Source organism: Onthophagus taurus, chromosome 7 (assembly GCF_036711975.1).
Source record: "Onthophagus taurus isolate NC chromosome 7, IU_Otau_3.0, whole genome shotgun sequence".
In the NCBI taxonomy this organism is placed as follows: Eukaryota; Metazoa; Arthropoda; class Insecta; order Coleoptera; family Scarabaeidae; genus Onthophagus; species Onthophagus taurus.
Window position 1 is genome coordinate 20,852,001 of NC_091972.1, and position 25,578 is coordinate 20,877,578.

General features: G+C 32.2%; 1 protein-coding gene across 3 annotated transcripts; it reads right to left on the bottom strand.

Moving 5' to 3' along the window:
• On the bottom strand, positions 1 to 25,573 carry LOC111424664 (serine/threonine-protein phosphatase 4 regulatory subunit 3 flfl). 3 transcript variants are annotated; one of them, XM_023058290.2, is made up of 6 exons: positions 25,278 to 25,573; positions 18,642 to 19,920; positions 14,079 to 14,271; positions 13,481 to 14,003; positions 13,091 to 13,412; positions 1 to 2,674 (listed from the first exon to the last, which is right to left on the bottom strand). In XM_023058290.2, exons 2-6 carry the CDS (start codon positions 19,872 to 19,874, stop codon positions 2,591 to 2,593), a joined length of 2,355 nt encoding a protein of 784 aa, XP_022914058.1. In that variant the 5' UTR covers positions 19,875 to 19,920; positions 25,278 to 25,573; the 3' UTR covers positions 1 to 2,590. The 3 variants fall into 3 exon arrangements, with proteins under 3 accessions (XP_022914058.1, XP_022914057.1, XP_071054136.1); XM_023058289.2 differs by having other exon boundaries at positions 13,481 to 14,018; XM_071198035.1 differs by lacking the exon at positions 25,278 to 25,573 and adding an exon at positions 24,808 to 25,015 and having other exon boundaries at positions 13,481 to 14,018.
• Between the last annotated feature and the right edge of the window lie 5 nt (positions 25,574 to 25,578).

Sequence of the window (25,578 nt, forward strand, 5' to 3'; positions counted from 1 at the left end):
TTTGTTTTACTTATATTTATTACCTAAATATAACGAATACAATTTTTTTTATTTTACAATTTTTTGTTTCATCTTAAAAAACATGATTATAAGAGAAAACAGAACTGTAGAAAAAACGTATATGACCATGGTAATTCTGTGTAAAGGGAGACGAGTTGTATAAAAAATACGGTAAGGCTGCCATTTTAAAATATGATCAATTTAACCAATGCGTCCAGTAAAAGTTATACAATTTTACATGTCAATGAATCTCTCTTCGTACAGTTCTCATCGTCATCTTGTTATGTAGTCGTGTTCTTCAGGGACATTTGTATAATTTTCAAGGACGAAGAATAAACGTTATAGTCACTTTTATTTTCTTGTTTATTCCTTTTTTATTTATGAATATATTCGCTCGTTTTTCAATAATCTCTTCCTAATTTATTAGTAGTTGTTTTTATTGTTTTAACTATATTTTTTTTTTTTTTGGGTGATGATTGTGAAATTGTATCGTTATGCAATAGGATTTTTTTTCTTTTTGAGCGAACATACATATAAATCGCTAGTAAAATATATATACAATTTGTATGATATATATTGTTGCTTTCACTTTCTACATTTTTCATCATTAGTTTCTACAAGAATCAATTACTCAGTTACACCACTTTTTGTGTCGGTATAAGTTAAAAAAATAATAATTAATTTGTCAAAACTTATTCACAAAGAAAATCATCGCAATACGAAGCATTAATCACATTGAATCAATTATGAGAAACAAAATAAAATTATTATAATGGATCCGGATAAATTAATTATTGAGAATTAAGAAAAAATTAACCCCATCTCGATAACTTTGTACTGTTAAATAAATATTGATGAAAAGAATTTAAACAATAAATAAAATTAAATATTCCTTGTTTGTTTCCTTTTTATATTTCTCTTTTTTTTTAAATATAGCACGACGGAAGCATTGGTTATGGTTATTTTATATCAATTATTACAAATACCTTAATAGTAATACAAAATAAAACGTTTGTTCTGTATAAAAGCGAGCAAAAAACGTGGATTTAACAATACAAAGTATTTAACAATACAAAGTATACCTGTTGCATCCGTTCCAATAACACTACACTCATGTTTTTTTTTTACTTTTAAGATATATTCGATACTACACTATTGACTACCTAACATACTTAACTTTAACGCTTTTTTAAGTCCACAAGAACGTTTGTATTTTTTTTTTCATTTTTTTTTCTTTAAATATAATTTACTGATCTGGTTTTTCATTTCTTTGTCGCCAATTTTGTTTGTTTTATTTTGTTTTGTAATAAGTATTACGCGCCGATAGTTTTTATTTATAAAAATTCAAATACATCCTTATTATAAAAATATATAAAAAGAAAACGGAAATAATTTATTAAAATTGCTGTTCACGTTGGTAACATTAAGATTTTTTTTTATTGGGAAAATAAAAACGAAAAATAAGTGTAAGTGAATTTATACAAGGCAATAAAAACTATCGAGGTACGCTAAATTGGTGAACAAAGAACGGTATGGAATAAAAACCTTATAAAATATTCCAATTTCTGTACAGACTTATTCTTTACACTGCGTAAAGGGGAAGTATAAACTTTGTGCTACTTTCCATTTTACAATAGTTTTTTTTTTATTATAATTTTTAATAACTCAAAAAAAGTGCAAAATTGTGATTTAATTTTTTAATAATATTTACCCACTTTTTTCTTCCTTTACTTTCTTTACATTTAGTACAAACATTATTATACATTTATGTAATAATAGTTTTAATCGCAATTTTGCAAATTTTTACTTTACTAATTTAAAATAAAAAAAAAAAAAAAAACAAAAAGAAAATAAATACAAAGATTATTCTTTAAATTCTTCTATGATAGACTTTAAGTGTTATTTTACCATTACATAAAAAATAAACAAAACAAAAAACAGGAAAGAAAATAACTACAAATTCCACATGATCATCATTATTATCACGACATAAATAAACCTCGGATAAAAACATTTAGTAACATACCACTCAAAATGTATCATTTCATCTCATCGTTTTCATCGATTATTTTCGAATTTTTAATCTCCTCAAGTTCCAAGCGATTCCCGTAAAACTTTATCCTTCGAGTAAAAACAACAATTACTTATCGGTAATCTTCCAATTAAATGAAAAAATATACTATAATCGTATTTGGTGCGGCTCAAAAAAATAATTGTCTTCAAGTCGCTTTTCTTTGCATCTTTTTCACGATTAAATATATTTATTTATTTATATTTATGTACCTCTTGTAATTTTTTTTTTGTAAAGACTCACTGTGTTTCACCAATAAGTGTTCACAAGTACTTTTTTTACTACTTTTCTCTCTACATTTACTCGTTTTCAAATCCACTTTCTTGTAATTTTTGTCATTTTTTTTCTTTTATACTGTAACTTTTTAAAACGCTTGTGTTGTTCGTTCCTTAATTGACCATACAGAACATTTTACGACGATTTGAACCGCACTGCACTATGAGATCACTCCGCGGCATCCGGCGACGGCACTTCAGTCTTTGGCGAACTTACCTGTGCCGTTGCTGGCCGAATCGCATACTATGACAAACGGGGCCGCTTTGACATCTCCCCTGTCGCGTCCTCTTCCTCCTCATCGGAATCTCCTTCGTAGTCTACTAAACCCTATAAGAATACAACCAAAATGTTATTAATATGTTATTACACATTAAAATATATTTCTAACCACCCATGAATAAGTCATAAAATTATTACAAACGAGATATTCCCAAACATGGATTAACAACCAAAACTTCCAACACAAATTTGACTGAGATAGATTCAAGTCATCCTGAATTTGTTAAACATTTTGAACCAAATATAATCCAAACAATGTCAAATATAGCACACAATGCGTTTGCTTTCGAACACGTTTTTCGAACCTACTACTGTATCGACGCCTAATCTTGTAGAATTCTATTAAAGAGTTTATTATTAAAAAGAGAAAGGATTGAAATTGAATAAGCAAGAAATGGAGAAAGTAATTGAAAATGTAAGCGATGACGAAATTACAAAAGTTTCTGCAAAGAAGCGATTGAGAAGCAGAAGTAAAGATACCAAATTAAATACTAAGACACAGAGTTCGAATAAATCATAATTAAAAAAAAAATCAAAATCAATGATTTAAATCATGATATGATAAAAAAATCATGATTTTTTGATTTTTTTAGTTTCCAGTGTTTTACTGTTACTTCTTTCGTTTAATAACACGTTTCTATCAGTGATGGGCGCTGGGTAAATACCCGGCGGGCAGGTATTCATAAAATGGGTATTTACCCCGGCCTAGGGTAAATACCCAAACAGTACATACAAAAGTGATACAAGTAAAAATATAACAGATTCGGACAAACATGTAGAGGAACATGATGAAATGGGCGTTGAAGACGAGGAATTGTCAATGATCGAAGACGTATTATAATCAGGTAACCACCGCTCATTCTTCATTCTTGCGACGATGATCCGCCCAGTTCCACTTGAGCTTTGCCACAATGTTGACCACATCATTTACGCCAGTTCTTCTTCGTAGGTCTTCATTTCATATGTGGTCCTTCAGGGTTACACCCAGCATCGACCTTTCCATCTTTCTTTGCGTTACTTTGAGCCTCCTGGTAATGGCCACCGTTAATGTTAAAGTTTCGGAACCTTATGTCATAACCAAAGGAGGAACCACGCATTGATTGAAAGCCTTTCTTTTCAAATATACAGGAATATCGCTCATGAAGATGTCTCTAAGTTTTCTATAGGCTGCCCATGCGAGTATCATCCTTCTGTTTAGTTCGCTTGTTTGATTATTATCTCTCGATACACGAACCTCATCCCCAAGATATATGGTCGCGATGCGAACCAACTGAGATGAGTACTTTAAGAACGATAGTGGAAAAGACAAGAAAAGATAGAGTTAGGAACAAAATAGTAAGAGAATTTTGTGGATTCGGATATCTCATGAGATTTGCTAGGGGAAAAATAAAAAAATTTAATGAATACTTCCAAAGAATGGAAAAAACCTGACTGATTAAGACAAAAGAGACCAAAGATTAGCTAGAAAGAGATCCCGGGAGACCAGGAAGTTGGATTTCCAGCTCTAATGAAACACCATGAATGATGCGTAAAAAACCTGAATAAAAAAAGAATAATAAGATCTTAAAATCTCATGGATCTTGGAATCATGGATTTGATGGAAGTGCAATATGACTAGAAAAGAATCAAACAATAAGAATTAATGAAGCATAAAAACTGAATTTAGTCATTAATATTAGACTTATACTCAATTCAGGACATTCAAAATTGTTTTTCAAGCATTAAAGAAATCGTTAAATATTTTCGAAGAGTATTACGTAAACGAGAATGGTCGCTAGTAAAAATATAAACTTACCCGAAATATATGTACACTTTAAAGCTAATAACACCAGGAATGTGTATAAATTTGTTAGACAGTTAAGACAAAGGCACAAATTGCACACAGCTCTATGCTGAGATGGAACAGGAAAAATAATATGTGATAGTGAAATGAATGACATTTGAAAAAATTATTTTCAAAACCTATTAAGCATAGAGAAACTGATTTGGAAACAGATACCAGTATGTCACACCAAAGAAAGGATAGTGTCATGGAACCTATATCAATCAGTGAGGTTCAAAACGCAATCTCTGCGTCAAAACATGGAAAGGCATCAGAGATTAATAACATACCATCGAAAGTATTCAAGATAGTAGTATTCATTATCACCAATATTGATGTTACAGCTTGGAACAAGATTTGTCCTAAATTTTGTTGATATTTAGCCCGACTCTTGCACACGCCTCCTGAAATAAGGACTATATCGTCCGCGTAGCGCAAATTACTTAGGTATTGCCATCAATTTTTATACCTTTTTGAGTCCAATCTAGTTGTTTAAATGCACTCTCCAGGACTGTGATGAACAATTTGGGTTCAACATTATATCGCTTTGTCTTACCCCACGCCCAACGAGTATTCGGTCAGTCCTTTTATGCAATTTTACCGTCATTGTAGCATTCTTGTAAATGTTATAAATAAGTTTGGTGTATCGATAATGGACTCTGCATTCTTGAAGTACTTGCAAAACTGCCATCAACTCAATTTAAATCAAATTTTATAAATACGTCTAAATACCCATCTTGGGTAAATACCCCAGGGTATATATCCAGGGAATTTTCCCTTGAAAATAAATACCCAGATATTTAACAACACTGGTTTCTATGTGTTAGTTTTTTTTTATATCATACTCGACACAATCGTTGCGACGAAATACGTTACGAGTCGCGACGAAGCCCTTACTAACCGCTTTTTTGTTGTTTTTCCTATATAAAAAGTGTTTCGTGTTTGAAATCTTTAGTGTCTGTAAACAAACTGTAAAGGTGAAGTGGGTAAAGTAAAATGAGCGGCAGAAAAAAAAGACGAAATTTGGCATTATTACTTAGAAAAAATGGAAAAAGGAAAGACCGGTAGCAGAGCAATTTGTAAGAATTGTGGAAAAAATATACAAGAACTAGTTCAAAGGATAAAAGAACACCGTGAGAAGTGCAAACTCAAAATCTCTGATAAAGGAGACCCTGGACCAAGTAACATAGAAAGTAATTTAGTTGAAGGTAAATAGTATTTATTGCAACTTAAAACGACGTAAATGAATAAAACAGTACTATTTTCAATTATTTCAATCTTGTTCCATAGGAATTGAAAACTCATCAGAATCAACCATTGCTAGTAAAGAACAGTTTTCAATTAACACCTCTCAAAAACGACCTGCAAGCGCTTGCTCATCTACATCTTCGACTTTATTTGCTGAGGATGATTCGGCTGTTGTAGGTAAAAAACGGAAAACGAATGCTAATACAAATTTGGAAGGCTTTATTGTTCGAACGGATATTGATAAAAAACAAGAAATAGATAAACAAATTGCAAGAGCTGTATTTGCAACAAACAGCAGCTTTAGATGTATGGACAATCAACAAGTAAAAAAAGCAATTGAATTGTTAAGACCCGGGTATAATCCCCCTTCTGGAAAAACAATTTCTACAACACTTTTGGAACAAATTTACGAAGAAGAGAAAACTAAATGTTGTGGAAGTCTTACTGGGTGTTGCGTAAACATATCTATTGATGGTTGGTCTAAAGTACGAAATGAACCTATAGTTTGCGCAAGTATAACCACTGAAACTGGACACTCATTTTTATATGAAACTATAGATACATCCGGAAATCCCCATACAAGTGACTATTTAACTGAAATGCTTGCAATATAATTTCCTCATGTAAATCAAAATATAACTGTATTGTGACATCATTTGTAACAGATAATGCTGCTAATATGGCACTAAAAAACCTTACAAGAAAAATTGGACCCCAGCATTTCAGTGATAACTTATGGGTGTTCAGCTCATCTTTAAAACCTACTTTGCAAAGATTTAGAAGTAACAAATATCAAAGAGCACGTTACACAAATTATAAAATATTTTAGAAATAATCAATTAGCGAGGGCCAAATACAGACAGCTTGATGGAAAAGCATTAGTGCTGCCAAGTGATGTGAGATGGAATAGTATGGCAGATTGTTTGGAAGTATATGTAAGTCAATGGGATAAACTATTAAAAGTGTGTGATGAGAATAAAAACGAAATAGATTCGACGATATAAAAAAAGGTTCAAACATTGGTCTCAAACACTCAGCGGAAGATTATTTGAATGTCTTAAAACCCATAACTATAGCACTTGACAAATTACAAAAAAAGAATGATTTCCTCTCTGATGCAGTGGAAGTATGGAAAGAATTGAAAACATTACTCGAGGAAAAATTATCATCTGTACAAATGAAAGTTTTTGATAAACGGTATAAGCAGGCACTTACGTCTAGTTAACATCTGTAGAAAAAGAGGAGACCTTAAATACAATTAAGGAAATGTATGCTAATACCGATTTACTACCACTAATTATAAAACTAGAAGCAAAAATGGAACCATTTTCATCAGTAATGTTTTCGGACGAAAAGTCTTATGTAATATAAGTGCTTTACAATGGTGGGTATCACAAACACACATTGCTGAAGTAGAGAAGGTACTGCCAATATTAAAGCAATTTTTATGTGCGGTTTGTTCATCTGCTTCTGTTGAGAGAATATTTTCAACATTTGGGCTTGTTCACTTTACTTTACGAAACAAGTTAGGTGTTGAAAAGGCAGGAAAACTTGTTTTTTTATATAAGTATTACAATGAATCTTAATTTTTGTATTAAATGTTTTTTTAATTTTGTAGTAAAGTGCACTTTAATTTTCAGTTTTGTTTTTGATTTAAATCAAATGATTTAAATCAGTCGAACCCTGCTAAGACATCAACAAAGGTAAAAAATTGAGATTTTCGTAACTTTAGCAAGGAAAGGTGGGAGTAGAAAACAAAGAGATGTAGTTAAGCTATCAAAAAATACTGGGAAAAACCACTTAAATGAAGCGGGAGAAACTGTAAAACCATTACCAGAGTGTCGGTTTATGACGTTCTAGAGCACCATTATAAAAGAGAAATTAAATTTTGTTGCAAGAATGAACTCGTTGTAAATGGCAACTGAAAGTCAATATGTTTTATACAGTTGGGGAAACAAATAGTTTCGTGAATCATATAATACATAACCGGCAATCCATAGGTATCCATCATAATAGAAAACGATGTGTTCCCGATGATTCTTGGAAAGTCTAAACGATGTAGTTGGACATATGCAATTAGATTTAACCATATCAAAAAGCTCGCTCTTTACCATTTTGTTGTAAGCGATGTTTTTTTTGAATAACTTGAAAACAACTTAATATTCTGTTTGGATTCGATTATTTTATTAAAATTTGGACTTGTACAATTTAATATACAATTGTTTAGACACTTTTTGAAAGTGATGGCTGGTAGGTGGCTTCCCCTAGCTGTCACCACAAAATCTGGCCTTTTTTCGACGATTTTCATCACTTTTACGAGTGTTTCGGGCGTTATTTTGGCGATTTCCTGGCGTATGTTCGCCTTAAGTTGCTCGAAAGTTAAGATATTCCCACAGGAGGCGTCAAATCTGGCGAAAGCGCCGGCCATTACGCAGCAAATCCATTGTTAATCGAGCAGTATGACAAGTTGAATCATCTTGCTGGAACCAGTAATTCTCCATGTTATTTTCTTCGAGTTCAGTTACCAAATCGTCATCGTAGAGAGGCCAAACTACTGAGCGTGGCGCCGAACGGAAACTTGATGACTAAGGCACGGAACTTTTATAACAAAAGGATACGATTTCCCCCTTCCACTTGTTCTCAGTGGCTTCCTAGAAAACAAACCCACAAAACTAGAAAATGAGAACAAGTGGAGGGGGAAATCGTATCGTTTTGTTACAAAAGTTCCGTGCTCTATTGATGACACTCTTGAATATCGGCACTTACAGCAGCTATAGCGTCATCACTACGGCGTGTACGGGTCTTAACTTTGGGCTTCGAATTGTCTTCGCTGTGGGCGTTGAATGACTGTGATATTTTGCTCTGTACGTGTGTTAAGCAAGCGTAACAGAGGAACCTTTTTTGGAAATAAAATTTCACAATTTCTGCATGTTCTTTAGGTGTATAGCGAGTAATGGTTAAAATTGTGTTGAAATGACGATTCTAACGCGCCATCAAACATGGTGATTTGACAACTGGTTGTCAAGTTATTGAAAAGAAACATCAGTTACAACCAAATGGTACACCCCTGTGTAATACAGAAAATTGTGTATTAATCACCAACTGTGCAAGAAAGTTTTATGAAGTAAGGTTAGCATTCAATAAGTCACTTGCTTGGGACAAAATTTTTCACCGGCAGTATATTCTACTCAAAAAAGTGTCAAACCAACCACTTGTTTTTAAATTTCTAAAATAAACGAAATATGAACATTTTTTGAAATCGCGAAAATTTAACTTTTTGGTCTTTGCAGGATTGGATTAGTCTCGGAAAACGAGATCGGGATATGGCACTTACTTTTTCGTATCTCTTATAGTTTCAGAGAAAGCCTATAATAACACCCAAAGTTGCCCACCCTGTACACTTTATAACATTTTTGGTCAGTTTGTGGCATGTATTTGGGCATTGATTTAAAATGCCCCTTTTTCTTTACATCCAATGATGGCCTTGTTAAAATACATTTTACATTATTAATAAAGTAGTCTATATTAACATTACTATTGGGTCTATTGCGTTGATTTCAGTTACATTCAGATTCATTCAATATAACGGTTGTCGAATTACCATTGAAGCAAATTTTATACCTAATATGCAATGATAGAGATATTTTTGTTAATATTTGAAAATCAAAAAACACTGATAGTTTCATCTGCATTACAACAATCTTTTTTGTAGACGTGCTAATGGTAACCAGGTTCCTCAGTAACCTTGAACTAAAAATTTCTGTAAAACACATTTTTCTTTGTACAAGACTTTGTCCAGGTTCGAAGAATTTTTGTTCTATCCATTCTATTTGTAAATGATTTTTGATGAATTACTGCAGTCCAAGAGACAAAATGCTATTCCTATTCTAGGGAATACAGGAATCATACCAAATGACTAAATGAGTTTTTTTTAATTTCGGAAAATCTGTAACAATTTGGTCCAAAATTTTCAATAGACCACTGCAAATATGATTTCCTGCTCTCCCAGATATCATTTCATGTCAAACAGCGCAACACTTTTTTTACTAAATACCACTAAAACACAATCATTCATTCATACTGATAAGAGAGATCAGTAAGTGATTGAAACTTGAGCCTAGTCTTATCCTCTAACCACTGAGCACGTGGTTGCATGCTCTGTTATAATTAGCAGGGGACTTGGTACAATATAATTACTTATAGTAAGGCTATGTTTGACTTGGTACAAAGTAACTCCTATAATTCTGGCTGTTAGCTTAATATTCCCTTCTTTTGTAGCTGGATATGGTACAATGTAATACAATAAAAACGCTAGCAGTTGTAACTGTGAATAATACAAAAGTGGATATGGTTTAAAATAATTCTCAAGTGACGATATATCAATAAAAGGCTGAAGATAGAAATATTTTAAAAGGTCTATTAAAAATAGTAAAGTTTGGTCCCATTTTGTCATTAATGAACCTGATGAAACAAAAGTTAATTGTAAATTATACAAACAAATAATATCAAGAGGAGGGAAAGGAACAGCCGTTTCGACTAGTCTGTTAACGCTTCATTTAAGAAGACCCCATGAAGCTGAATATGAGAAACATCAAGAAAAAAATGTGAAGATAATAATTGATGAAATGTTTACGGAAAAGGTAAAACTGAAAACTCAACAACTGACATTACAACAATACCAAGCAAAAATAAACCTTGAAAACACTGAAAATTCTTTCAAAATTGCTGAGATGACATGCTTAGATAATCAACCATATTCAATAGTAAAAGATAAAGGATTTTCTCGTTTATTGTCTACTATTATCCCACAATATACACTTCCCTCTCATAACTATATGAAAAATGTAACATCTAATTATACAGGGTGTTTCAGTTACTTCAATTAATTACTCTTTTTCCTATTTGTGTTAAATTGTTTTCTTTTTTTCATTTTTTAATTTTTTGTTTGCTGCATAAAACTTTATAAAATGCCGTTTATTTTTCCTAACCAAGAGTTAGCGGGTATTCATTTTGTTTATGGGTTTGCAAACGGACATTCAGCAGAAGTAGCACTAGAGTATAGGAGAAGATATCCAAATAGAAGACATCCACATCCTTCTGTATTTGTGAAAGTGCATAGACAAATAGTTGAACAAGGGCTAAATAATGACGGGTAGATCGTAATAATGACAATGTTAGATTGCAAAAAAGTTTAGAAGAAGAATTTTACGTGAGTTCGACAAACACCCCACTACGAGTGTTAGAAGAGTTTTGAATGCCTTACGAATTTCTAGGGCGTGTGCTTATCGCCTTTTAAAACATGATCATAGACAAGCTTATCATTTACAACCCTTGTAAGGATTGCAACCAGGCGATGAAGAACGGCGTGTAACGTTTTATCGGTGGATTGCTAAAGCATCAGTCAACAATCGAGATTTTTTAAATAATATAATGTGGAACGATGAATCGTGTTTGACAAGACGGGATTGTAAACTTTCATGATTTACATGTTTTGGTATCCCTACGCAATTCGGCCACAAAACTTCCAACATGAATTTAGTGTCAACGTCTGGGTAGGTTTTTATAATGATCATCTTTTTGGGCCATACTTTTTGCCACCACAACTAACCGCTGCGGCGTTCTTGTAATTTTTGGTAGCGGAACATGCCAATATGTGGGATGACATTGATTTAGCTTTAAGAAGAAAGGCCTGGTTTCAACTTGATGATTGTGTAGCTTATCATGGTAGGGTGGTAAGAAATTGGCTAGACAACCATTTTCCTGCAAGATGGTTTGGTCGTGATGGACCAGTCGCATGGCCTCACGATCTGCAGATCTTTTTTGTGTGGAGATATTTGAAAGGAAAATTGTATGAGACATCTGTTCCCACAAGGGAGCACTTTTAATAGGATTAGGAATGCTTGTAATGACATAAAGCCGTTCCTAAATACCATTACTTGATCAGAAATTCGTTGGTCAGAATTATGCAAGCAAAATTTTTTACATTTTCAACAATTTCTTTAATTTTTTTCTTTTATTATTTAGATTATAAAACATTAATAAACTAAAACATTAGTTAATTTACCTACTTTGTTTCCATGGCACACATTATTTCAACTATCTTTAACTATCCTCTAAAAACATTGGTCTGTATCGAATAATAAAAAGCGGATTATCTTGAAAACGATAAACTTTAGCGCATTTTGATAAGAGTACCCTTTTTGCTTAAAAAGTACAGACAATAAAAATTTTTATTCAAATAGCCAAAAAGTATACTGCCAGAAAAGTTATTGTTATTTTAATTCGTAAAGAATACGTTACAGAGCGCCCTCTACCGGCTATAGTAAAACGAACTCCATAATCGTCTTTCTCATACCAAAAAACCTCCGTATAGCAAATTTGAAAAGAGTCGGTTGAAATACACGTGTAATATTAAATAAAAATCAACTTAAAAATTTAATTTGAACACCTGTATCACCAAAACAAAGAGTTTGTCGACCTATGTTTATATGAAGTTTTTGTGTTAATTTTAAAAGATCTATCAACTGTTAAAGTCCTGCTTCAAAAACCTGAAACACCCTGTATATTGACTTATGCGAACTAAAATTGCAAAACACGTCTAAAATGTAATATACATCATTAACTTCTGACATTTTGTATGACAAAATACCAATATCAAATGGATATCAAATGAATGGGACAGGGGAAACGTTGTGTCAAGTTGCAAAAGTTTTCCAGGAAATTAGACTGGAAGTCGCACAAAAAATTTTTGATTTAACTCAACTAGGGAACATACAAATTAATAATATTACTATAATGTTACGTGATAATGGCATCAACATAGTTAAAAGTGGCAAAGATGCTAAAATAGATAACGAAAGTTATTTCATTCATACACTGCAACTTATTATATCCCATGCCATTTGTTCACATAGCCCTTATATTAGATATGATAGCTTGCACCAGACGAATTGTTACATATTTTAATCACTCTTCTTAAGCATGTGGTAAGTTAAAAACTGTTCAGAACATTTTGAACATGACACAAAGAAAAGTTGTATAAGATGTACCAACTAGATGGAATTCCACCTTCTACATGCTGCAGTGACTGTACAACAAACCAATGGAATTTATTAGAAATATTTTAAAACCATTTGAAGAATACACTAAGCAGATAAGGTCCACAAATTCCTTAATCAGTAGATTTCAATCCAGACTTGACATCAATAGATTTCTTTTTATGGGGGCCACATTAAATCAAAGGTAATAACACTCCTTAGTCTCTAATTGAATTAAAAAACAATTTTCGAAGAGAAATTGAGCACAGAATACTTTCCCCAAATCTTATTTGTCATAAAATAATTTTGCATTTAACGCTATTATAAAATCTATAAAAATAATTTAAAATAACTTGCCCTTTTAAACAGTGCAGATTTATTATCCGCAGCTGTAGGACTTGTGGGTTGGGCGGCATTCGCATTATTATTAAAAACGGTCGTTTTCTGCGCAGAATTGTTGTTTATTTTCGGTCCATTGGCCTCTACCTTTTTGTCCATGATTTTACCAAGATTGTCCAAATCCGTTTCAATTTTCTTACTTAGAATATCAGTATTCGTCGCTGGTATAATAGCCTCGTTATCATCAAAATCGTCCTCTTCGTTAAACCACATCTCCTCCTCTTCTTCCATCTGTCTTTGATCCCTTCTATATCGACTATTTCTCAATATCGATGGCACACTAAATTTATTAAAAACAAAAATGGTATATTTTAGTTTAAGTTAAAATAAGTAATCAAATAAATGTACCTCTCTAATGCGGTTCTATCGCGATCTTTTAATTTATCTTGATGTTGATCATACCTTGATTTTAAAGATTTAAAAGTTTGTACGTAGCCGATGTCGTCTAAACATTTTCCATAATTTTCAACAACGTGCGAACACAACGTTTTAATATCCTCCAATTTGATAAATTCGAACATTTCGATGATCGCCGAGTCGAGTAAATTATACCGACCTTTGTTCCTAACGAAAGCATCCACAACAGGCGCGAATAAATTTCCCTTTATAATATAGCGATTGTAAAATTCGTCTTTTAACGCGATTAATTTGCGCATGAATCGTAAGGCGCACAACACTAAGAATTTGTGTGTCGATTTCATGAGGACTAAGATCCTGCGCAGCAGGTCCTTATTCAAAATGCAATTTTTTATATGATACGTATGATGTTCAACGCAAAACGATAATAACTCTAATATTAAACCCAACAGTTGCACGGTTTGGTAATCTTCTTTTTGTGGTTCTCCGTGAACGGTGTTTTCTAATAGTGGCGCTGAAAATAAAAAATCTAATTTCATCTTTCAAATATTAAAAAAAGGGATTGTATTTGTAATTCAAAGCGACTCACCTATTAGTATTTGGACGCTGTGTTTATAGAAATAATTAAGAAAATCAGTTTTTTCCGATTTGTTTACTTGGCCCAACATATTCTCTGGATCTAAGAGCATTTTTAAGACGCCCATTAATTGAACTGCTCCGCCTAATTCTGGATCCGAATCGCAGATCATTTGTTCTATTACTATATTTAGTAGAACCTGGTCCTTAAAAATTAGATTAAATTAATATTAATAAGTCAGGGTCAAATTTTACTATATCAATGTATAAAAAAATAATAATGATGCAGCATTTTCACGATGCATTATCTTATCTTTCATATTTCTGATACAACTGTAAATATAGATATGTTGTTACATGCGTCATTTTTATTTAATATAACTGTGTTAAAACCCGGGTTCGAGTTTTAAAAGGTAGACTGTATGTCTAAACAACATCTACAGTGTCAGCCAAAAAGTCAGCAACACTGTTTATTTATTATTTTTAGTTGGAAACAGACCACAAAATCGTAATGGTTTAATTGCTATGGTTTTTATTACATATTCAAATTCTTTATACAAAAATTGGTTGACAAGTTTTGGGATTAGTTCAATAAAAATATACAACAATCTAACGTTGAATAACAACTAAAACTAGAGCTAACATTAGACCTAGAACTAGAAACATTCGGGTTTTAAGAGACGAACGGCTAAACCCGAATGTTTAGAAACATTTAACTAGAAACATTCGGGTTTAGCCGTTCATCTTTTAAAACCCGAATATTTCTAGTTCTAAGTTTAATATTAGTTCAATAAAAATATAGAACAACCTGGCACTGAATAACAACAAAAAGTGGAATTAACACTAACACTAGACCTAGAAACATTTGGGGTCTCTGCCGTTCGTTTTTTAAGACGGCTAAACCCGAATGTTTCTAGTTCTACGTTTAGTGTTAGTTGTATTTTTAGTTCAATATAAATGTACAACAATCTAGCGTTGTGTAACGGTCGCTGATGTGTATGAAAACGGTCAGTTATCTCCTAAAGTAAGATAGCTAGCGAAAAATGTTAAGATACAATAGTGTTTAGTGTTTTTTCAAATTTATTACAGTAAAGAAATTAAGTATACAAGGTTAGTCAAAAAGTTATGACGAAACAAAGTGACGTTTTCTTTAATGGAACACCCTGTATGTTATTCCATATTTTAGTTTATCTCTAAATTCTAAACAAAATTCATGTAGCATAGCATAGATCTAAACTTAATCGTTTTCAGGATATCGAGTTTTTAAATAATTAGAATTAATTGAAACTAATTAGTGACGTAATTTATCTTTGGGCGCAAATAGACAACCTAAGCCTTGACGTCACAGAGATGGGCGGAGCTTATACTGACTCCAAACATTTTTTGGCGATTTATCTTAGCAACTGTGGTTAGCAACGAAATTGTTTGGAGTCAGTATAAGCTTCGCCCACCTCTGTGACGTCAGACTTAGGTAGTCTATTATTCAAACTATTTTTGTATTTTTGACATGTCATGTTACTGCGTTACTATGGAGATGAAACACTTTGTGTAATTTATAAGATTATGAGTGATTTTCAAAGTTTACTATCTCTAAAACGGTTAAGTTTAGATTTATGATATACATGGAAATATGGAATAATATACAGGTGTTCAATTACAGAAAACGTAACTTTGTTTCGTCATAATCAGGATACTTTAATTAATAATTGGCGATATTTCGACAAAGATCCTTCAAGAAATGAATTTTATAGCGAATTTTGAAAGTTAAAGATGAAAATTGCAACATCGATAATTTTATCAAAACTTCAACGATTGTTTTCTCAAAAACTAAAAGTTATTTTTGGTTGGTTCATTGGAAAGAGGACACTTTTATTAACAATTTGGAAATTTTTCATACTCATACTCCAAGAAATGAATTTTATACGAATTTTGCAAACTTAATCGATGAAAATTGCAGAATTCGAAAAAATTGTCGATCATTTCAAAAATTTATTTCTCAAAAACTGAAAGGGATTTTTCAAAACGGTTTGTTGTATTAAAAAGAGGATACTTTAATTAATAATTGGTGATATTTCCACAAGGATCCTTCAAGAAATTAATTTTATAGCGAATTTTGCAAGTTATCGATGAAAATTGCAACATCGAAAATTTTATCAAAACTTCAAATATTGTTTTCTCAAAAACTAAAAGTTATTTTTCAAAACGTGTTGGTTCATTGGAAAGAGGACACTTTTATTGACAATTTGAAAAATTTTCATACTCATATTCCAAGAAATGAATTTTATACGAATTTTGAAAACTTAATCGCCGAAAATTGCAAAATTCGAAAAAATTGTTGATCATTTCAAAAATTTATTTCTCAAAAACTGAAAGTGATTTTTCAAAACGGCTTTTTGCATTAAAAAGAGTATACTTTTATTAATAATCGAAAGTGATAACAGCGGCAGTTCTGTTATTAATGAATGTGATGATGAATTACAAGTGAAGAGAAGAAAACTAGACGAAACTGCAACAAGAGATTTTATATATCGTATTGGAATTGTTACAATGAGGTTGCTAATGACAAACTTGATATAAATAAAGTTGTATTCAATGAAAAAAGTCCTATTTGGTTTGAACTTGATTATCTGCAGTGTCCAACACCTAAAAGAAATACTAATTCCTGCGAATTGTAGAGTACTAAGTAATAGGTTTTTAATATCCGGCCGGATTTTAAAAAATTGCCGGATAGTTACCGGATATCCGTTCCACCTCTACTCAAATGTTTTTAACCATGGACTGGAAACAGGACATAATATTAATTTTGAAGGTGCGACACTCTTACATAGATGTAACAAAGGTCTGAAATTCGATTTCCTTGAAATGCTCGAAATATATAAACGTAAATTTAATAATAAGGGCGAATTATTTAACGAACAGGTAGAAATACAATATAAACCTTTATTTTTGTACTTAAATGATTTGAATCTGTAAATTTCGCGCCTCCACTTTGAGTATTTCCAAAATGTAGAACACATAACCTCAATTTTCGACAAGTTTTCAACGCTTAATGTTTGTGTTTTAATTGTTTTCTTGGTTCTTTGTCGACAGTTTTAAAGTGTTAATGTATAAGATCGGTCGAGATAAACATAAATATTGTTATTATAGTAAAATTTTTAACCAAGATATTTTTACCATTAGTTCCTTTTTGAAGTAAGCAATGATCATTTTAATTGGGTTTTTGTATAATGTTTTCTATGTTGTGCGTATATATTTGGCTGAAGATGGGCATTTAGCCCGAAACTAGTCCCATATGGGTCGCTGATATGTATGGAAACGGTCGGTTATCTCCTAAAGTCAGATAGCTAGCGAAAAATGTTAAGATAGAAAAGTTTTTGTGTTTTTTAAAATCTATTACAATAAAAATAAATTAAGTGTACAGTGTCAGTCAAAAAGTTATGACGAAACAAACTTACGTTTTCTTTAATGGAACACCCCTATATATTATTCCATATTTCAGTTCATCTCGAAATTCTAAACAAAATTCATGTAGCACATCATAAATCTAAACTCAAGCGGTTTTAAGATATTAAACTTTGAAAATCACTCTTATAAATTACACAAAAATATTTTAGTCGTTTATGATCATAATTCATCAAGTTACCTTTGAAAGTTTTTCATCTCCATAGCAACGCAGTGACATAACACATCTCAAAAATACAAAAATAGTTTCAATAATAGACTGCCTAAGTCTGACGTCACAGAGGTGGGCGGAGCATATACCCACTCCAACGCCCAGCTCTGTGACGTCAGGGCTTAGGTTGTCTATTTGCACCCAAAGATAAATTACGTCACTAATTATATAAATTCGTAAATTTTTAAAAGATCGATACATGGAAAACGAGTAAGTTTAGGTTTATGATATACCACATGAATTTTGTTTAGAATTTCGAGATGAACTGAAATATCGGATAATATACAGGTGTTTCATTAAAGAAAACGTAACCTTGTATCGTCATAACTTTTTGGCTGACCTATATACTTAATTTGTCTTTATTGTAATAGATTTTAAAAAACACTAAATCTTTTGTATCTTAACATTTTTCTCTATCTATCTTACTTTAGGAGATAACCGACCATTTCCATACATATCAGCGACCTATATATTAATAAACAGCAAGGAAGAAGTTTTTGTAGTTTTATTAATACTTAATTAACTTGCAACATGGAGACAAATACCAAATGTTTCTATTTTTAGGTCTATTGTAAGCTCTCTAAACAGGCATTTATTAGCCAGTTTTATATACACAACATTTAACAAATATTAACATTTATTTAGAATTGTTATTATTGCCTATCAACAATATCGAAAGTTTGTATTCATTTAAACAATGTCACTTGAAACAGCTGGCCAACAAAAGATGGCGCTAGTGCGAAATTTAAATTGACAATTATATTTGTGGTCTATCTAGTGGCAGATTTGGATGAACACCCAATATAGATAAAATTTTAAAAACGTATGTATTGTTGAATTTTTGGCAAACACTGTATATAAATTTAAAAAAAATATTATTTAAGTATAAAATTTAATTCGTACCTCATCCGTATTATTGGCCTGTTGTAATGTATACTCCCTAACAAATGATGGTGAAAACTCAACGATATATGTGAGTATATCAATGGAGGCAGTTTTGGTCTTTTGGTCTTCCATACACAGCGTGATTTCTAACGCGGGTAATATACCCAAATTGGTCAGCGTCTTGTAAAACGTTTCCTTGGCTTGCGGTTGTAAATTTTGCGAGTAATTACAAAATTCTTTTAGAAACAGTACCAAGTCACGACGTTTAGCATCCGAAGTACTGACGTCGGTTAACATTGTGAATAAGTCTGTAAGGAACCTTTCGTCTTCTTGTACTAACGACACAATTTCAACTTTATTAAAGTATATGAAGCTGCTCAATGTTGACAGCATGTTATCTTCAAAAACGGATGGAGTGGGCAAGACGACGTCTTGGATGTATTGCACCCGGAACGTTTGGTGTATTTTCGATAATAAATCGGGATTTTTAATTGGAATTGCCTCGCGGAATTTCGCTTGTTGTTTCAGATATTCTCGGTGTTTTTTCCGACTGAGCGAAGACGGATCGTACTCTAAACAACCGACAACGTCGAAAATAACGTCTTCACTAAACATTACGTCGAAAAGTGCGTTTTTGTTCAGTAAGAAGATGTTTTTGAAGATATCATATAGATGATGTAAACCTTCGTTATTCTCCAAATCTTCACACAATCGAAACAAATCCAACAATTTCCTAATGTAACCTTCGCTTTCAATGACAGCCGCTAACTTTTCTTTGCGCATTGGGGACGTTAAACAATTAGTTATAAGTTCGCTGATATCTTCGAGTCGACTAAGTTCGCAGTTGGGTAATTCGATGGGGGGCGCGGACTCCGACATATCGTCGAAACGTTCATCTTCGGACTCTTCGACGATATCTTGGGTGATTTCGACCGACGGATCTTTCCCTTGGACTTGACAGATTTTTTCCCAAATCTCATCGCAACCGGCCTTTTCTTGAAAACTTAACGCTAAATCAAAATTATCACCTTCCGACCATACAATCAACGTATCCTGTTGCTTTTGGTACGCCGTGTCAGGTTGGATTTTCGATTCCAATAGCAAAGAACCGTCACTTTCCGCGCGGACCAACAGCGATATACCCTTAACACGATCCACATACGTCGAAGACACGTGCCCCGTCCCCCTATCGTCCCATTGTCTATCAGCGTTCAACGCATACAACTTTACCCTTCTCTTTGTATCTGTCATGATCACTTATTTTATTATATGCACAGAATAATTTCCCACATTCCGTCTGCAACAAAACAGCATTAAAAAAAATGTTTACAGTCATTAAATCGTTTTAACCTGAGTGCATTATCAATAAAATTACGTTCGTGCACTTTACTATAGCGCAAATAAATTGAAAACGTTTTCGATATTTTCAATATTATTAAATTAATTCGTTAAATATTAATTCGTAACAATTAAATCAATACTGTAATATAAATAATAAACGAAACATTGTGTAATAACAATAATAATTATGTTTAATTTATCAGTTTTTAATTAAAAATTATTGATTGAATGAGACTTGTTAGATAACTTTGTTACTAAACCACTTTGTATATAAAGATACTTCTTTTTGTAGCATAAAGTATTTTGACAATCGGACCTGGATTAAGTAATCCACATCCGGTTTAACGAATGATCACTTTGTGCAACATTAAAAATAGGCTGTTTTAAAATAAAAATGGGGAGCACAAGTACATTAAAGGTTGACTAGTGACTACATAAATAAAAAATGGCGGAGAATGGCACCTAGTTCAAGTGTATAAGATGAAAGAGCCAAACATGATTTGTTAAGGAGGGATAAAAGACTGAATAAATATTCTGAAGATCCACATGATTTAGAAGGAGAGAAATGCTTTGGCATAGAGTTAGGGGGGTCCGACTGTGTAAGAAGAAGCATGCTCCCAAAGATTTGGATGATGCCATTATAACAGGAAAAACCTGATAGAGATCAATATCGTACAGGTTAAAGGTGTATCCAAACAGTGAGTGGATGCCGCACTCTAATTGCCGCTTGCGAACATTTTTAATAAGTGCGTGGCACATTCTTTGATATATCCAAACTTACGTGCGGCAGAATTGTGTCTTGACACATTTTGACACACCTTAATGAAAAGAGCAAACATGAATCATGAGAAGGAAGAAATCGAGTTATGGATAGCGAGGAGAAATTTAAAAACCTAGGCGTGTACATGAGTTGGGTTGGAATATATCAAATATGCTATTAAGGGTTATGCCCAACATGAGATACAAGATCACAAGAAAACATAATTTATAACAACCACAATCACGTTGCTTTATGTTCCTCGCAAATCTGGTAAAGGGCGCTGAAGTCAAAAAATGTAAGGACGTGCCAAATCGGTATTAATAGAAGATAAGCGTCTTGTTGAACCATCTCAGCAACCAGAGTCGAGGCATTGCTTTTAGACCAGATAATGTTAATGTAACTCCGCCAGGGATAAGTGCTTTTGGCGGTTCCAAGCCCGCGTAAAAGAGTAGTAAACTTAATTACACAGAGAAACGAATCAAATAGAGGAAACGCTAAGACAACTGAAACAGCGAAATCACCAGGTCAAGACTGGATCCTAGAAGGAGTGGGTGATCAGGAATTTATAATTCTGGTCATATTATTCAAGTAGTTGGGAGATGAACTATCAAGATTCGGCTATATTTAAAATTGGATACTTCAATTTTAAGCTAGAAAAGCCAATAAAATCGCAGGTTGCGTAAACGACACTTGTGTGGAGGAACACACAACTAAATATAAATGCAAAATCGGAAATATATAAGAGCACCACAAATCGATTATGACCGATACGACTGACACTAAACCTAACACATCTAAAACAAAACGGATAGTAGAAACCACAGAAATGAAGACACATTGCAGAATCACTGGTAAAGCTCTGTGCGATAAAGAAATAGGCGAAAATATTAGATTAGAAGACATAACAGAAAAAAAAGAATGGAAAGCACACATAGAAAAAATGAGATAAGATCAGTCAAGGACGACCAAGAGAAAGATGGAGAGATAATTCACGAACAGAACAGAGACATCATCGATAAAGAACAGGCTCCAAGTCTAAGTGGAAGAAAGAACAAGAAGATAAGTTTAATGTCAGACTAGATAACTACAGAGTTAAATAACGGTAAACATATGAACAAGGACAACTAGAAACACACTCAACAGATAGGAAAGAACATACAAAATAATTTGCAATAGTATTAGAAGTGAATGGGAAAAATCTGGGATTCTGGGAGATATGCGAGAAATATTCCTTACAGCCTGTTGGATTGTTAGAACCATGTACCAATCACATTGGCCGTTCTGTTCCACTGCCAAAACAAGCAAAGAAACGCCGATCTTGCTCGTTGTAGAAGCCATGAGGATAAGAAGATACTGGTAATGAAGAACTAGTTACTGCTAATAGTATTAATTATAATATTAGATATTGCTTCGTACAGGACTAGGTATTGCTTCGTACAGGACTAGATACTGTTGGTAGAAAACTAGACCCTTCTTGCAGAATACTAAATATTGCTTGCAGAAGACTGAACACTACTGGCAGAAATTTAGACATATAAAATACCATTTTGCAAAAGATTAGATACCGGTAATAGAAGACTATATCAGCTTGCATAACAAAACACGCTGCTATAGGAGACTAGTTACTCTCTGCAGAAGGCTATCTATATACTGTTTGCAAAAAATTAGATATTGTAAAAGTCTAGATACAGCTTGAAGAAGATATGTCATTGATATGTGACGACGACCATATAGAGATACCAAACATACTAATTTTATTTTCTTAAATTTCAGATAATAGAACATGTTTTGTAAACTTGTAATATTCATCATCAAAGTCAAATATTGATCAATTTAAGGATCATAAAAATCATTCCTCCAGTCTCGCTGCATCAGTTATATTTTGATTACTGATGCAGCGAGACTGATCATGCAAAAATGTTCTACTTATTGAAGCGGTATAGTGCGCAATGTTACGTAACCATATTATTTTCTTTACTGCTAACGGATATTTTTTATGATTAATTAAAGGAAAGTTCTCTTGAAATGAGTCGATCAATTAATTTTTTCATCAAGCACATCTCATAACAATTTCTTTGGCAAAACTTAATTTTGAAATCGATAATCAAAGTTTAAGATTCTGTTTGGATAACAATGGGAATCAACGTTTAGATAATTTTCTATTATTGTTATTGTTCGTGTTACGCTAATCTTTGTTGTTATGTTCTTATTAATCACCATTCAGATTTCAAAGAGGTTTCTAAATATTAATTATATAGTGCTGACAGCTATATATCTAAGACCCTATACTATTATGCGTTTAAAAAATTATAAGTATAACGATAAAGTTTCAATCACCCTGCATTGAGAAAAGTTATGTCATTTTTGGCAATTTTATGGCATAAATTTTTCAATCACATCTAAATTCGCGAATATTAATAGAAAATATTTTTTGAAGAAAAACATTATTGATAACACCATGTAGAAGATAGTGACAATTTTTGAAATTTTGAAAGAGAGAATGTCTCAAAAGAAGAACAAGAACCTGAATCAAAATTATTAGATGGGATCATTCATTGGAAACAGAAAATATTTTAAATTTGAATCAAACATGGAATTCTAAACTGCCTTTTTATACAAAATGTGTAAAACGCCAATAGTTATAATGTGGTACCACCATCATGTATCAAAGTCACAGTATAAGAACCTTGGACTATGCATCTCTCGAAAATATTAACCAAAGCGCGACATTAATTGGAGAAATATATCTCACACTCAAACATTAAATTAGGATAACAAAATTCTACGTTTTAACGTTATTGTTTAGACGGAACATTATTGCCTTTTATAACTCAACACCCTCCAACCCATCTCTAGGAACAAGGTGGAAAGAACCTGTGTAATTCAAAAATGATACTCTGAAGATAATCATATACAAAGTAACACAATGTGATGTTGTATTGGGGACATCTTGATCATAGTTGTTAATAAGTTCAATAATTATTAAAAATCTTCTGATTATTTATTTATAACCAATCACAAAGTATAAACCTAACTAGCTTTAAATGTGGTGCTACTCTAAAATTTCATCTGAGAATCTCTCATCTCTGAAATCCATTGTGAACTCACACTTAAATTAGTATTAGCAATAGTGTGAAGATTGCAATGATGTATGGCACATTAAGTGGTTGATAAACGACTGGAGTTAAACCCGAACTGAAGAAGTACAGTCATGCTTCAATCAACAATATCAATGAGATGAGAAAACCACTTGGTGATAGATTTCAAGATTGTTCTAAACACATAATGAGTGTTTATTTAAGAAATAACCATTTGGAAAAACAAGCTTCTTTTGGAGAGAGGTTTTCCCTACTTTTCTGGAACATAACTGTGTTGTAATATCTTCTAGTGAGGTCATAATTCAAAATGAAATGTGGATATGATGGTCAAATTTGTCAAGTTAGGAAATCTTTGGAGGAATATAACCCAGATGAATTTAATGAATTAATATTGCTGTTGGTCCACCTGGGAAAAGCTAAGCATAAATAAAAAAAACAAAGTTAGAATTTGTAAAGGGAGAGGAGATAGAAAAAATAAAAATGTATCAATAAAAAGAATTCTACTTCCCAAAGAAAATGCTTTTGCTGCAATTTCACAAAATTGGTGTTTTTTCAGTAACTTTTCCAGGCTATTTTATATTTTAATGTCATATTATCACACCTCTTTAAAAAAATAAACAATTTAAAATACCTCCAAAACTCAAAGTTTGTTCTTGTTATTTTGGACCACCTATATAAAACATTAAAACAAATCATTAATTAAAAATAAAATTATAACAAATAAAAACTAACATTGCATAATAATAATAATGAAGTTCTTCGTGATTGAGTCATTTCTGACTAACTAACAAGTCTCAACGAGTTCAATAATTTTACCCAAACTTGATTTAATTTAATTTTTTCGAAAACTTAACATAACAATTAGATTAAATTAATTCAATCTTATTAAGTACTCCCTATAATATGTATTTTCTAATGTTACAGTAGTAAAGCATGAAATTACAGAGTAAAAGAATCGGTTAAATCTCATTAAATAGAAACTAACCTTTAACTTAGAAGAGCACCAAGAGGTCTTCAAACAAAAAAAATTGTCAAACAGACAAAAGCTTTAAGTATTTAAACCCAAAAAGATTATTCACAATGTTTAAGAAAATAAACACAACCTATAAACGTCAAATTTGACAATCAACATCAACAACATAAACAAATGAAATAAAACTAACCTTCTTTTAACACTAGATTAACCCTACAGTTTCGCGGATTATTTTAGTGTTAAAAGGAGGGATAATCACTTTGTAAAATGGGAAACATTTAAAGATATCTCAAAAATGAACTTTTATCTATAAAATACACCTTATATAAAGGGCGGTAATAAAAAAAAAGGGAAAATGAAAAGAAACCAAAAACGTCAAATCTGACAATTTAAGTTGAACATAAACAAACGATACAGAGTAAGTAACTTTAAAGTTAAAGTATCCCAAAATCGGGTAAACGTGCCGTACACATGAAACTAACCTGTATTTTCACAAGATCCGATTATTATTTTTGGGCGATCACAACCGTTTTAAAAGCTACGAGATTTTTTTTCGTGGGGGTCTAATTTACTCTCTACACGACAACCACACACAAACACGCTGTGTATATTCCCCTTTATTAAATATTTCGACTTTGGTCGCGTTTATTTAACCTTTTCGATGTTTAGACGGATCGCACGATGTACAACACCATTATAATTGATATCTTCTAATAAAGGCTACGTATCGACGCGTTTTCACCAAGTAAAACAACACTAATAATCGCCATATTGGATCACAAC

Bases quoted from the DNA above. Each gene is read 5' to 3' on its own strand.
- LOC111424664 (XM_023058289.2), bottom strand. From the start codon at position 19,874: ATGACAGATACAAAGAGAAGGGTAAAGTTGTATGCGTTGAACGCTGAT. The intron at 14,019-14,078 runs GTGAGTCGCTTT...AGATGAAATTAG, and splicing joins CAGCGTCCAAATACTAATAG to ATTTTTTATTTTCAGCGCCA. The intron at 13,413-13,480 runs GTACATTTATTT...TAATAAATTTAG, and splicing joins GATAGAACCGCATTAGAGAG to TGTGCCATCGATATTGAGAA.